The following is a 13,062-nucleotide window of genomic DNA, read 5'->3' on the forward strand; positions in this document are numbered from 1 at the left end:
GTTTCAGGTGCTGATCTGCATAGGACAACAGGCTAAACGGGGACATTTGAAATCCTTAATAGCTGCTGTTCTCTACCACATCCTTTCTTAAAGATTGCTGCCCTGAGAAAAGAGAGCATGGAGCTGCCTCTGAATTGCCAGCTTGCGGGCAGGCCTGTTAAAACAAACCGAAATTGCCACCAGCAACATACCTCTCTGAAAGTTATATTTCATGTAGTTGATGTCTTTATTCTTTCCTGTGAGAAACAGCAGTATCTTCCAAGCTGTGCAATAGTTTCTTCTCTTGGAGATTGCTGTGATAAATACGGGAATTCCTCCTCTCATCTGCCTGCTAACAGGTGAGGGATGTAGTCACTGTGGGCAAACCAGCCCATCAAACACTTACGTTATACCATGTAATGCGCCACTGAGGTATTTTTCCACTAGAACTGTTACTACAGTTTTGGCCAAACCCTTAAACATGATTTGGTCATTTTCATTTATTTAAACAAAATGGTATTTGATCCACAAGGTATGGTTTTATAAAAGATATAATTTTGTCATGCTACAATAATTGCTATGGAAACAGTATTTCTCTCTCCATATTGCTTTTACCATCTTTTTAGTAAGATTTGTCCTTACATAGTAGAAAATTAAGGATTTTTACTTGCTTGATCTTTGGTGACCGATCTGGAGCTGCTGTGCAGTTGTCAGAGCGCTCCTCGGCCAGACCACTCTGCTGGGCATTGATACCATGACAGGGGCCACTGCTTTCAACATGCAGATTTTTGTGAAGTTTTAGAGAGTAAACTTGTTTATTTCATTACATATACGGACTAGGATTACCAAGAGCTACTCATGGGCTAAATTCTTTTAGGACTTTAATCTTCCAAATCTTAAAAATCAGCAGTCAGAAAAGGTTAACCCAGCCCATTGTCACCCACTGTACTGAAAAGACATTCGGTTCTCTGTGTCTGTGTCTGGAGGCCGTTGGTTTGTAGATAAGCAAAGAATAAATCCTGTATTCAGCTGTTGGTTTGCAAACTCTTTTCCATGGAAGTTGAGGCGTTCATCATCTTATATAGAAATTTGATCTCAAGTTCTGGCTGACTGAAGCTGAAGTTGTAGGTTTCTATTTCTATCAGTATAGTGGTATGTAAGAAAGGTGATTAAATAGTATATAAATAAAATGTGTTAGTATTGTAATTGTCTAAGAACTCTAGGGCCTTAGGATATTTGTATGTACCTTAGAGCTTCCATGTACTCCATTTAGAATTATTATTTTTCCATAGTCCCAGTAATATATTCTTTGTCTATATGCTTTTGAAAAATTGCATCTCTCTGGGACTCGCATGAGAATTATGTGTTTGTTTTTTATGTAATCTCTTCAGAATTATGTTTACAAAAACAACAATAGACTGGGAAATGAAGAACTGGCCCTAGCAGAGAGAATTAAAAGAATGTGGCTTATTTAACCTTGTAAAACAAAGCTTGAGAGGGAGTATGATTATCTTCTAGAATGCATTTGAATTGCTTTGTAATGAGGGTAAAGATTGGAGTCATAACATAATGTTGGTGAAAGATCCAAAGGATATAAATTGTTCCATTTTGATTTATAAAGAATTAGGTAAAGCAACTTCTATGTAAAATATCAGGAGGTAAAAAGCAGTGTATATTTTCTGACAAAGCTTGATAGATTTATGTTATTGTGTGATACAGTAAGATTAATTCTGATTTCTGTTTCTTCTTGTCCCCAAACAGACTGAAAAATGTCTTGAGCACAGTTGTTAATTATCTTTCTTACATAGTATTTGTGCTGTTTCAGAATATTTTTATTTTTTAGCTTGTTGTGTACAATTGAATTATATTGTGTTAATTTGAATTAATGTCTCAGCCTAACTGTCTGTTGAAGCACTTTTGGAACTTTTTGCCAGCTGAAGCATCATTTCTTCTAAGAGGTACAAAGGAAATGCAATTCCATATATTTTTCTCCTAAGGCATCAAGGAACAGATAGAGATTGGGGGGTGGGTGGGGGGATGTTGTTGGTTTTGTACGTTGAGAGAACCTGTGTGGCTTGGGTGATCCTCTGTCTTGTGCTTTTGTGCCTGCGTGCTTTGCTCATCAAGGAAGCTTAAGAATTTCTTCATGTGAACAGTGGTGTTCTTCTCAGAGTTGAAGGGACTTTTGGATTAGTAGTTACCGATTTTTGTGAGGATTCTCAGGCTCTTAGAAATTTTCAGTTATCAGATTCCCTGCTGATGTAGAGACGTAGGACTCTGGGCAGGCTCTTATCTGTCCTTCAACTGCGATATTTTCATGGAGGTGGTTTGGTTCTTCTCTTCCGCCATCAGCTCATTGGTTCTCTGTATTGATGTCCTTCAGTCTGTTAGAGGTGCACAAACACTTTGTGGGTTTTGACACGGCAAAAGTGGGGAACGTTTATTTATTATTCAGAATAAAACACCTTTATATGGCTTCATGTGGTATGGGAGATCGAGCAACATAAGAGAAATGGCCTCTTTCAGTCCTGTATCCATAGAGTACAAAAATATTCCATTTGAATTATGTTTAGGAACTTTTTTTACTTCTAAAAATACACTAGTTTAAGTAGCTGCTGCATTGTGACATATTTATTGGATGTAAAAGTTATATATCTCAGACCGTACTAAAGTTATATGTACAGGTAATTTTGCATCAGCAATCCTTAATATATGTTTTCTCTAAAACAAGATTTTATTCAGAACCACTTACAGTGTGAAATACCTTTTTTGTCAAAACATACTAATTGCTTTAAGTCTGAAATATATAAAATTTTGATACACTCTTCTCCCTGTGATTCATTATATTGGTATTTTATGATTGTCTGTCTTTTTTGCTGAGCTTTTAGCTATTATACTACAGTGTTAAAATTTAAGTCATTGTAGAGAGGGGAATATGTGTGAATTTGAAGCTGTACAAACTGTTCAACTTAAAATGCATTGCCAAATTATGGTCAGGAAAACCAAACCAAGAAGAGTGGGTAGCATATGGACTTTATGGAGAGACAGAATTGTAAATTTTCTGTTGCAATCTGCTGTACAAATATTTTGATGTCGCTTGACTACAGAAAAAAATGATAGAATATAGTAACTTACTCATTAGAAATTCATTTCAGAAATGAAATTCTGCCATAATCGCTGCAGTCTTAGTTGGTACAGCAGTTTCTATGATTGGGTGGTGGTTGTTTTCATATTTTTTTTAATAGAATGACTTCTGATCTTTGACTTTTTATACTCTGGATATTTCCCTTTTTTCCTTTATTTGATGCTTTTTGCATAGAGCTAGTACAAGTGATGTACTTGAGCTTTTACTATTAATTTGCTAAGATTTGTATTTTGGTGCATAAGAAGTACACATCTCCAAATACCAAAAAATATAGCAATATTTCATAGAACAATATGGCAAAAAGAATAATCTGAGTGCTTCAGGACCATTCTGCTCTGTGCTGTAGCAATTGGAGTACTAAGAAATCTTCTTGGATGCTTCCTGAGATACTTAATTTTCATATGAGATTTTTAAAATGCAAGTTCTGTTTTCTGTAGTTTAAATGTCAGGAAGAACTTAAGACTGGTTTTATTTGACCGGCTGATTTAAGTATGAATTTATATCAGTGTTCGAATAAGGTGACTTCCTTTTCTTTCTTGGGTATTTAATATTCTGTGTCAGTACCTTAACTTCTTCTTTTTCACATGCATGTAATTTTGAAGCATTTTGAGGCAGTTAAAAAGGTATTACAAAAATAAGGTGTTTGTTTATGGAGTTGAACATCTGTTAGGTTCGGTGGTAATGCTTGCTTTGTTTTTAAGCCTATGTTCTTAACCTTGCCTTATAAATTTGTACGTCATAACCTGTAGATAGTAAGTTTCGTTAAGAAAAAGATCTAACGTGCAAATTTGTTTCCTGCTTTAAGATGTAGGGATGGGGATTACTTGTGGTTTGGGGTTTTGTTTTCATTTGAGAACAAGGACATAAGGCTACCTACAATATCAGCTAAGGTGTGGTCCTTTAATGTACTTTTAAACGATATTAATTTATATATTTTCATAGCCATGTAAATGAAGATGGAAATCTTCTCTTCAGCTAAGTGAGCATAGCTTCTCTGACATGGTTCTTTAGAACCACGTATATTATGATTAACAATTAAGGTTGCTAATGACTTGTATAAGAGATCCATACTGGATGAAACAGGACTTTAATTGCTATTTTAGTGGTTTTAATATGCTGAGTCCAGGAATCTTTTTCAGAAGTCATGAAAAGAAAAACATGAAAGGGAAACGATAATGCCATCAACTTCTCATAAGCTTTCATTTTCAGAATGTTAAGGTGTGTTTCTATGAAGTTCGCCTTAGGAACCTGAAATTAATTATAAGGATAGTATATTTCTGTATGTTTTCAGAAGATTAATTGGAGATCGTTCAGTTGAAACGAAGAATAAAAAAATTCTATTTGAATCAAGGAATAAAAAAATATATGGTTGTTGAAGATCACTATGCACTTGAGTTGCTGAATGTAAGCTGGTAGGAAAAATTAACCTTTAGCCTATTTAGATATGTTTTTCACAGCATCCTTTTTTACATACAACAAGCCTAGTTAGAACTCTGAATAACCTTTTTTTCTGTAGTTGGTTTCATACTGTTCTGAGTTCTGTATGCTGTGGTCTGATGATTAAGATGTCATGGAGTACGAAAGAAAGCAAAATTGAGATAAATAATCATTATTGTTTAATAGGCAATTCTTTGGAAAGAATTAGTAACCCTTCCAAGAAATTCTAGACGCATAATTTAGGTAATGTGCAATAGAGAAACGTACAATAAAAAGTCAAATTTAGGATGGAATTTACAAAGTTGAACGTTCAGTATTTCAACAGATATTGGGGTTGGGTTTTTTTGATTTGGTGCTTTTTCCTCTAAATTGTCACAGGACAGGATATGAACTTTCACATTCAAGGTGGGAATTCTAGAGTGACACTGATTTATGACTTGCCAAGAACATATCTCTCCTAAATCCTTCAGACTGTGTCCAGTACAGGCTTAAAGGCACTGCAGGCTCCTAACACTTAGCATAGATAAACCAGTGTTTCCCCATCTTCTGCTTATCAAAGTTTAGGTTTACCCATCGTCTTTGAAATTACCAGAACAAGGAGGGCATTACTGTGTCCAGGACCCCAGCTGGACTGTTGGTGCTCCCTCAGCCATCGCTGCCTACCCTTGCATGTGCCCTGTGGCACGGAGCTTGCAAGCTCAGGTAGCAATGCAGGTGTTCAGCTCCACCACTGAAGGATCCAGGTCCACTTACACCTCTTAACCTGTATCTGCAGCAGGGATTTCTTAAGCTGCAGTAGATGACCTGTTCTTCCTATCTCTTTAACGTTAGGTTTTTGAAATCTTAGTTTTCTTAATTCCAGCTGTGCCCAATAGGAAAGAAATGTTTTCTCTGACTCCAAGACATAGGTAATTAATAAGATGCACAGCACTCCAGAAATACAGCTCATTATTTGCAACTCCATGTGGCGGGGTAGGGCAGCTGGAGAAATAAGAAGTGGCAGCAGTGTAGGAAATATTGCTGAGCGCATTGAAAGAGGAAAAACGGTACTCAAGAAAGAAAAGGGAACTCGTCTCAGGACTAGAGCCCTGTTTGTTGGGTGCAGTAGCTAACAGCGCGGGGCAGAGAGCAGGGAAAGGTAGCTCTGAGGCAAGTGACCAAGGTCAGCTGGGCTCTGCAGTGTGTGCTGGACCTGTGCTCCCATGTTACCAGCCAGTGCGTTTGTTACCGCTTCGATAGCGGGCTGCAGGGGGAGGATTTGAACGGAGCTTGGCCAAGTCCCGAAGCAAGGGGTATCCTTCATCCTAAATATCTGGGAAGAGGACTAGAGATTAGCATTGCACAGCACGTTACCAGCCTGGCCGCTGCAGCTGCTGAGGCGCTCAGGCAGCAGCTCTGGCACATCTGTCTGGCTGCATCACTGTGCAGCGCAGGGGAGGGACCAAGTCCACGGACAGGACGCCCGCTTGGTACTAGCCACGCATGCCACCCTTTCCTTTCACACTTGACCATCCCAAATACAAGCAAGTGAAAAAGAATGTTGTAAAGGAAATGGGAATTAAATCATTCCTATACTAAGCATTTATCTTGCCTGTATAGTGGTTACATCTGGTTGGAAAAAAAGTTTTTTGAACCACTGTACAGTCCTGGCTCTCTCTGGCACCACATTATACATTTTCCCATAAAAACATTTAGAATACTTTGTATGTATGCATATGCTTTAGTTCCGTTTTATATTATCTAAAAAGATAAATGGACAGTTTTTCTGGCCATAATTGGTTTCCTCCTTAGCTTGTCTCAATAATTCCTCTAAATGAATTTTAGTAGTATTGCACTTCATTAGTTCTTTAAAAGTAGGTGCTGTGTTCTAAAATTTGAAGCACAACTTCTGAAAGTACAAATAACTCTTGTAAAATAAGCTGTTTAATCACATTGCCAGCATAAATTTTGCGGTGTTTTCTATGTGTGCATAGTGTGTAACAGATATAGCTCTTGTTCAAAATATAGCTGTTAGCAATTCCTTATTAAGTAATGAAAGATTATATATAAAGTTAATTTACCTTTCATTTAGTTATATGTGGTCCTGCAGTATAATTTTGAAAAGTTCATGATCATAAAATATAGTAAGTTTGCAAGTTCTGCCTGTCAGTACAAAATAGAGCTGTGGTAGACAAGAAGTACTCAGACTGTAATTACATTGCAGTTAGCCGCAGGAAGGATTAACAATTCCCGTAGAAAAATACTGTGGTTTAGGACTGCCTTTATTTGTGAAATTAATAGACTGGTTCTCAGTTTTGACATTAAAAACTAACTCTATTAATGTCCTCAGTATGTTCAAGTCTGATTTTAACTGTAGTTATTTCCATTTTTTTATTAACTAGAAATAAGAACACTATTCTATTACTGGTTTTAATGTTCTGTTAAGTTTCTTCTGTTAAAAAAACACACCCTGCAGTTGAACTTTGTCAATAATTCACACAGAAAAAAGGCCAGAACTGAGTTTCCAAAGTAGATTAATTGCTTTGATTATGACAGGAGAGATCTCTGTGCTCTACTTACTGGAATAACGTTTTTATGGTTTATTGACTATCAACATGTTACTTCTTATGTAATTGGTTTGATGTTCCTTCCTTCCAGATCCACATATGGAGTCAGTGTTGGGGTGATGTGACAATAAATAGCATAACAACTATAGATAGCAATTACCAAATAACCAGTATTATTGCCAAATCTTATCCTAAAAGCTGTATTGAATAAAGGGATTATAGTGGACTTCATACTGTAAGGGAATTTGCTAATAAACTGTATTTCAAAACATGATAAAATTTGCTTTCCGTAGCTTCTGGGTTTGGGATTTTTTGAAGATTGATTGAATGGGCTGGAATTTCATTGGGTTACAATCTCAGTGAGGAGAAGGAGGCTGATAACTTTGTAATAATTATTAACAATGTGAAGGTTTATTAATATTCCGTTTTGATTTAGTTTACAAGGAACAGACCTTTAGAGGAAACTGAGGAATACACTGAAGAATAAGGGCTTTAGAAATAGTCGTCTTTTGGAGATATCTGTCTGGTAGTCTGGGATTTTCTTTTACATATATGTATTAGATCTTGTGTGATAAGTTTATTTTTTTTCCCTCAAGAATAATTTTGTATCTGATAACAGCCATTGCTTAACAGGCAGTATTACTCCCAAGTTTTATTGCTGTGTTGTTTAAAATACAGACCTCTTACTTTTCGTACTTTTAAAGGTACTTTTATACCACAGTACTTCCAGCAAGTTTACCACTGTCATGTCTTGATTACATGGTGAATAGGCTAGTTCTAGAATACAAGTTCATTTATCTATGGAAAATGATGTTTTGAAAGTACAGGTACTTTAAAAGTACATTCTGTACTTCTACATAAGTTTAAATGTATTTTATATATTGTAGCATAGTTGAGCACCCTTTGCACCATTCGGTGATGGAATAGGAAGCAAACGTTTTTCACGTAACCCTTTTGAAGGATCCTTCAAAGTGGAATCAGTGGGATCTGACTGTGCCTCACAGTGTAGCACAGAGCTACAATCCTGGAGTTTTGGCCAACAGGACATAGGTCATATTTGCTGATACCATGTTACTACAATAAAACATACACCCGATAAAAGCAGGAATCCATCTTTTATGACCTTTTCAAATTGAATTCAACTTATCATTTGAAATTACTTCTATTGATTAATTTGATCTGTATTGCTATATAATTACTGTTGAAAGAAATTGAACTCTTGTTTGCTGTGCTATATACAAGGCACACCTAGAAAGCAGCAGCACCAGAAGTCACAGATATTCTTCACGTTTGCATGTGAAGAGACTAATTAGGGAAGAGAATTGTAGCACTTCTGCAATGTAGTCAGCCACTTTGCTTTATCTGTAGCTGTCTACCTCTAACCTGCCTGATAAAGAGGTTATAAAAACATTTAAAGTATTAAAAATTAAATGAATATTTTATAGCTGCCTAAAGAGGAAATGTAGGTATTCCTTGTCTTCACACCTAGCACAGGGATATTGGAATGAGCTGGGCAACAGATGCTACAGACTGAAAGTAGGTTGAAGATCTTAAATGTGGAAGTTATATGGGGAATTTTTAAAGAGCCATATGCAAAACAATATGGGAAAACTTCTAGAGCTGGTTGGAATTGGCAAGTATGGAAGATGTATACAGGTGCTAATATAATGTAGGAAATACAGCAAATCTAAAAGAACACTGGGACCTGTTTTAAACCATTTTGGACTTAGAGAGCTCGGAATTAGATTTCTAGTAATTTCTAGTGACTCCAGTACCCACGAGCATTTTGTCTCGATTGCCAGCTATAAAATGGATATACTAACACTATTTACCTCTTAGAAGTCTAATAGCATGGTTCTGATACGTTGCATGTGCGTTCTTTTTTGTCTGAGTACAACTAGGGTCTCATCCATGACAGGGTGCACCAGTAGCGGTATATTTATACAAGGACAAGTGTCAAAGAATTCACACACTTGGGCAGTGTTGCTTTCTTTCAGATAGCATTTACAGAGCAAGTGAGGCTTTTTCTTTTTAATTTTATTTTTCTCAACGCTAGAAAACATAGTTCATCTACAATTAATAGCTGGTGTCTGAACTTGAAAGAATAATCTTGTATCTGACATTCATAGCAAGTATCTATGCAAGTTACAGGAAAATCACTAAACCTAATGGGATCGCAGGTTTGTTTGGTGTTACATGGGTGATTGCTTATAAATATTCGCTGTATAAGTGATGCATTGCTATTACACTGGTATCTTTTTCTTTTTTTTTCTCTCTCCATCTAGGAATTGTTAATATTTTTACAAAATTTGCCCACGGTACACTGGGGAAATGAAGAGATTAGCGTACTCCTAGCAGAGGCCTACAGACTGAAGTTTGCATTTGCGGATGCCCCCAATCATTACAAGAAATGAACATAAAGAGCCAGAAATTATTAAGACCAACGTTTTCTGCAGTATTACGGCACCTGTTGTTCTGGTTGTGCTTTCAGCTCATTGCTCTTTCGTTTGAATTAAGATGACCATTAAAATTCTGTTAGAATTTGCAGAATGAGAACAGAATACCAAAGAAATGGACAGCGCAGGATATCAAACATTGAATGAACTTAGAAGTGAACTTTTTTGCACAGCATGAAAAATGAGTTCAGAAGCCTATCACATAACTTTCTTCTTTTTTCCCCCTTCTCTAATTAGGAGAACTACAGTCTGACTAATTTCTGTCAAGCAATTTTTATGTGTACCTAAGACTTAAAAGTACTTATGGAATGATTTTGTCATTACTTCAGTGTCACCTGCCATGACTTCTATCAGCCAGTTTTAGTCACTAGAAGTTACTTACTTTGAGTGGAAAAAAAGAGCTTTTCATAGTTGTAAAGACCATATGAGACAGCCAGGCCAGTGTTTCAAGGTCTGGTTATAACTCAGAAGACACTGACAGTCGCACACCATCTGTTGTTTTTCCATGGAATTAGGTTAGAAGACTTCAATAATGTAAGAATATAGAAGGTTGGAATGGAAATTGGTTTCATTTTTCTAAACATTACTCAGTCTTGCAGGGTGCTGTAGAAGCATTTTAGCCATACAAAGGAGTTACTTAAAGTTGAAGACTCATCTGTAACATGAAAATAAATCCCTTTCTGTGTATTTTAGAGTGTTCTTAAAATATCAAATAAAACAGAAGATCTGGTCTTGTCAAAATAATTAAAGTGTTTCTTTCAAGGCCTTTCAATTTCTCAGCATGAAAGTTCACTTTTAAGAAACATATGAAGAAGCTTGGTTTACAAAGCAAGATATAGTTTTATCTATCTCAGTTGTTGCCTTAGTCTCCATTTCTAGCATGTTAGAAAAGGAAAATTAATATAGCTTTCCAAAGCTTATTTGTTAAACCATTTAATACCTTTTTTCTGATTATTCAGAGGAAGCAAGAAGATAGTTCTCAGTAACAGTAACTATGTACTCAGATCACTCTCATGTCATTAGCAGAATAAAAATCCTCTATAACTTTATAGAATGAAATTAATGTTTCTCCGTATAATCACGGGATACTGAATAATTTCTTAAAACACAGTTTAAGTGCACTATTTATTTTCAACAAATCTTCTCAGATAAGAATTCTGATGTTGCGTCGTTGGATGTAAATAACTCATATTAATTTGTGCCTACCCTACACATATAGGTTATTAAGGGTGAGAGTTGCAATAAGCAATATACTGGAAGCTCAGAATTGTTATTCCTCAGTTCAGTTCTCTAGTTGCACAAAGTTGCACGAAAAATGTAGTGCACTTTTAAGTTTGGGAAATAAAAGATATTGAAGAGGTTTTTTCTTATGACTTGTTATTGGAAGATTATTTTCAAGTTCTTAAAAATACGTAGATACATATTTTGAAGAAAGCTTTCTAGATGTGCTACGTTACATTGCTTGCTTTAGGGGCCTTAGTTCCTGACACTGATGTTATAATAATAAGGTTGTTTCAGGGTAAATAGAATAAAAATACATTTTTACCAACATGTGATGGAGATCTGTATTGTAAATTATATGAAAACTTTGGTAGAAGAGAAAAAACTGAATGAATTCAGAAGCAGGACTGTTTGGTGGCTAGGATGCATTTCTGTTCCAGCGGTATCAGCTGGGGGTTTCAGTTGCGATGGGTACGAGATCAGGCCTCCTAGATTGCTGCATTTGTGCCTAGAGGGTGTGGTGGGGCTGTGTTTCTTAAATGTGCATATACTGTCTTCTGTAACTTCAGTTCATGGTCTACTAATGTATCAAAATTTATGTTTACAAAGAATGTCATATTGTGCCTAACAGAATATCTACCAATAGCAGAATAAAAGAAACCTGAAATTTATGACCATTTGCTTTAAACTTGGTATTTACAATCATTTGTTAATAGAAATGCGTATTATTGTAATGAGAGAAGACACACAGCATTAAATGTACAATGTTGTAAGGATTTTCTATAATTAACTTTTTTCTATTAAGATGTTATTTAGGTAGTTACATGTAACATGGAAAGTTGACCCAAAGTTGTCTGCTGTCAGATGCTCCTGCATAACATTTATGGGACTGGATATACAAAATTTCCTTCATCGGGTCCACATAAGTTGTCTGCCATGTCTTCCAAATTCAACAGGTACCTCTTACGTCCCTTGGAAGGAAGTATTCCCATTAGAGGTCACATTTACTCTTGTGTCTGTGTCAGAAGTTGAATATTGTACTTGAGCACATTGCTTTTTAAGGGTAGTGGGAAGTTTCCTAATATAATAACAACGCTTATTTATGTAGCTATAGACTTTTCTGGAAAATATGATATAGATATATAAATAACATTTATATATCTATACAGATAGGAATAGTGTTCAGTAAATAGGAGGCCAACATTTATGTAAAATTTCAAATTTTCAATACTTTAAGATTTACAGAAAGTATTTCATTCTATTTTTAAAAACACACCTTACCTTTAACAATTCTACATCTCGGGTAATGTCATTCCAAACAAAATAATACATAGAAAAAGAAATAACATTATCATTATTACATCCCATGTACTTATTTTTTTCAAAATTCAGGATTCTGAATATTATAAAATTCCTTTCTAATACGTATTTTCTTATGAAGGAGGCATCTTGACACATCGCTAGTGAAACCAGGCAGTAATTTCCTAGAACTCATGTGTAATAATGAAATTGTAGTGTCTAAAATGTGCGTTAAAGAATTTCTGTAATAAAAATTTAAACAAGAATGTACAATATAAAAACATATATGACCGCAGAATTTGAAAAATGTAAATAAACAAATTAGTTAACTATGTAAATACAGTACCTGGAATAGGATAGAAATGTAAGTTGAAATCTGATGTAACTCTGTAATATGTTATAAGAAATTAGTTTAATTATTTTTTGGCTCAGTTCCTTATGGAAAGACCCATGAATTTAACTTCAGAACTACAGAGTAGAAGTACCTGAAGTTCCATTGTATGCTTCTGACAAATATTACCACTGAGGCAATGGTTAAAACTATAAAAGTGATGAAAGATGAGGAAATAAATGCATATTTATGAAGTGCTATATGGAGTGGAAAGCTTTTTTTATTGTTTTCATCAAGCACATTTCGTACTACATCAAAGCATGTTTTGGTGTGTTTATGTTTTATGGTCTCAGAACCCTGTATCACAAGAGCAAATGCAGTAGCAAAACCCGTCTTTGCAATTACATTTCTGTAACTCTCTGCCCTTGTATCTTGTAGATTTTGCAAGTTAATAAGACAGCTTCCAAAGGTATGTCTCTGTTTAAACCATATACATACAAGGTACTGAGCATTTTCTGCAAAAAGCAGATGAAGATAGATTTGGCACCACAGCAGAATTAAACGGGGGGCCAGATGGAGCAAATCAGGGCAAAGCAAACGGAGGAGGTACAGAATTCTGTATGTCCCTGAAGATGAGGAAGGAGAGAA

At 35.6% G+C, this 13,062-nt stretch overlaps 1 protein-coding gene across 1 annotated transcript in view; it reads left to right on the forward strand.

The window, feature by feature from the left end:
• TBC1D22A (TBC1 domain family member 22A) overlaps positions 1-12,674 on the forward strand; it is a 180,065-nt gene extending 167,391 nt beyond the window's left edge. The window contains exon 13 of the mRNA XM_055808796.1: positions 9,393-12,674. Within this exon, the coding sequence (XP_055664771.1) occupies positions 9,393-9,521 (129 nt within the window). The 3' untranslated portion in view covers positions 9,522-12,674. The remainder of the gene's footprint in view (positions 1-9,392) is intronic.
• Positions 12,675-13,062: the final 388 nt, after the last annotated feature.

This window comes from Falco peregrinus, chromosome 6 (genome assembly GCF_023634155.1).
Source record: "Falco peregrinus isolate bFalPer1 chromosome 6, bFalPer1.pri, whole genome shotgun sequence".
Lineage (NCBI taxonomy): Eukaryota > Metazoa > Chordata > Aves > Falconiformes > Falconidae > Falco > Falco peregrinus.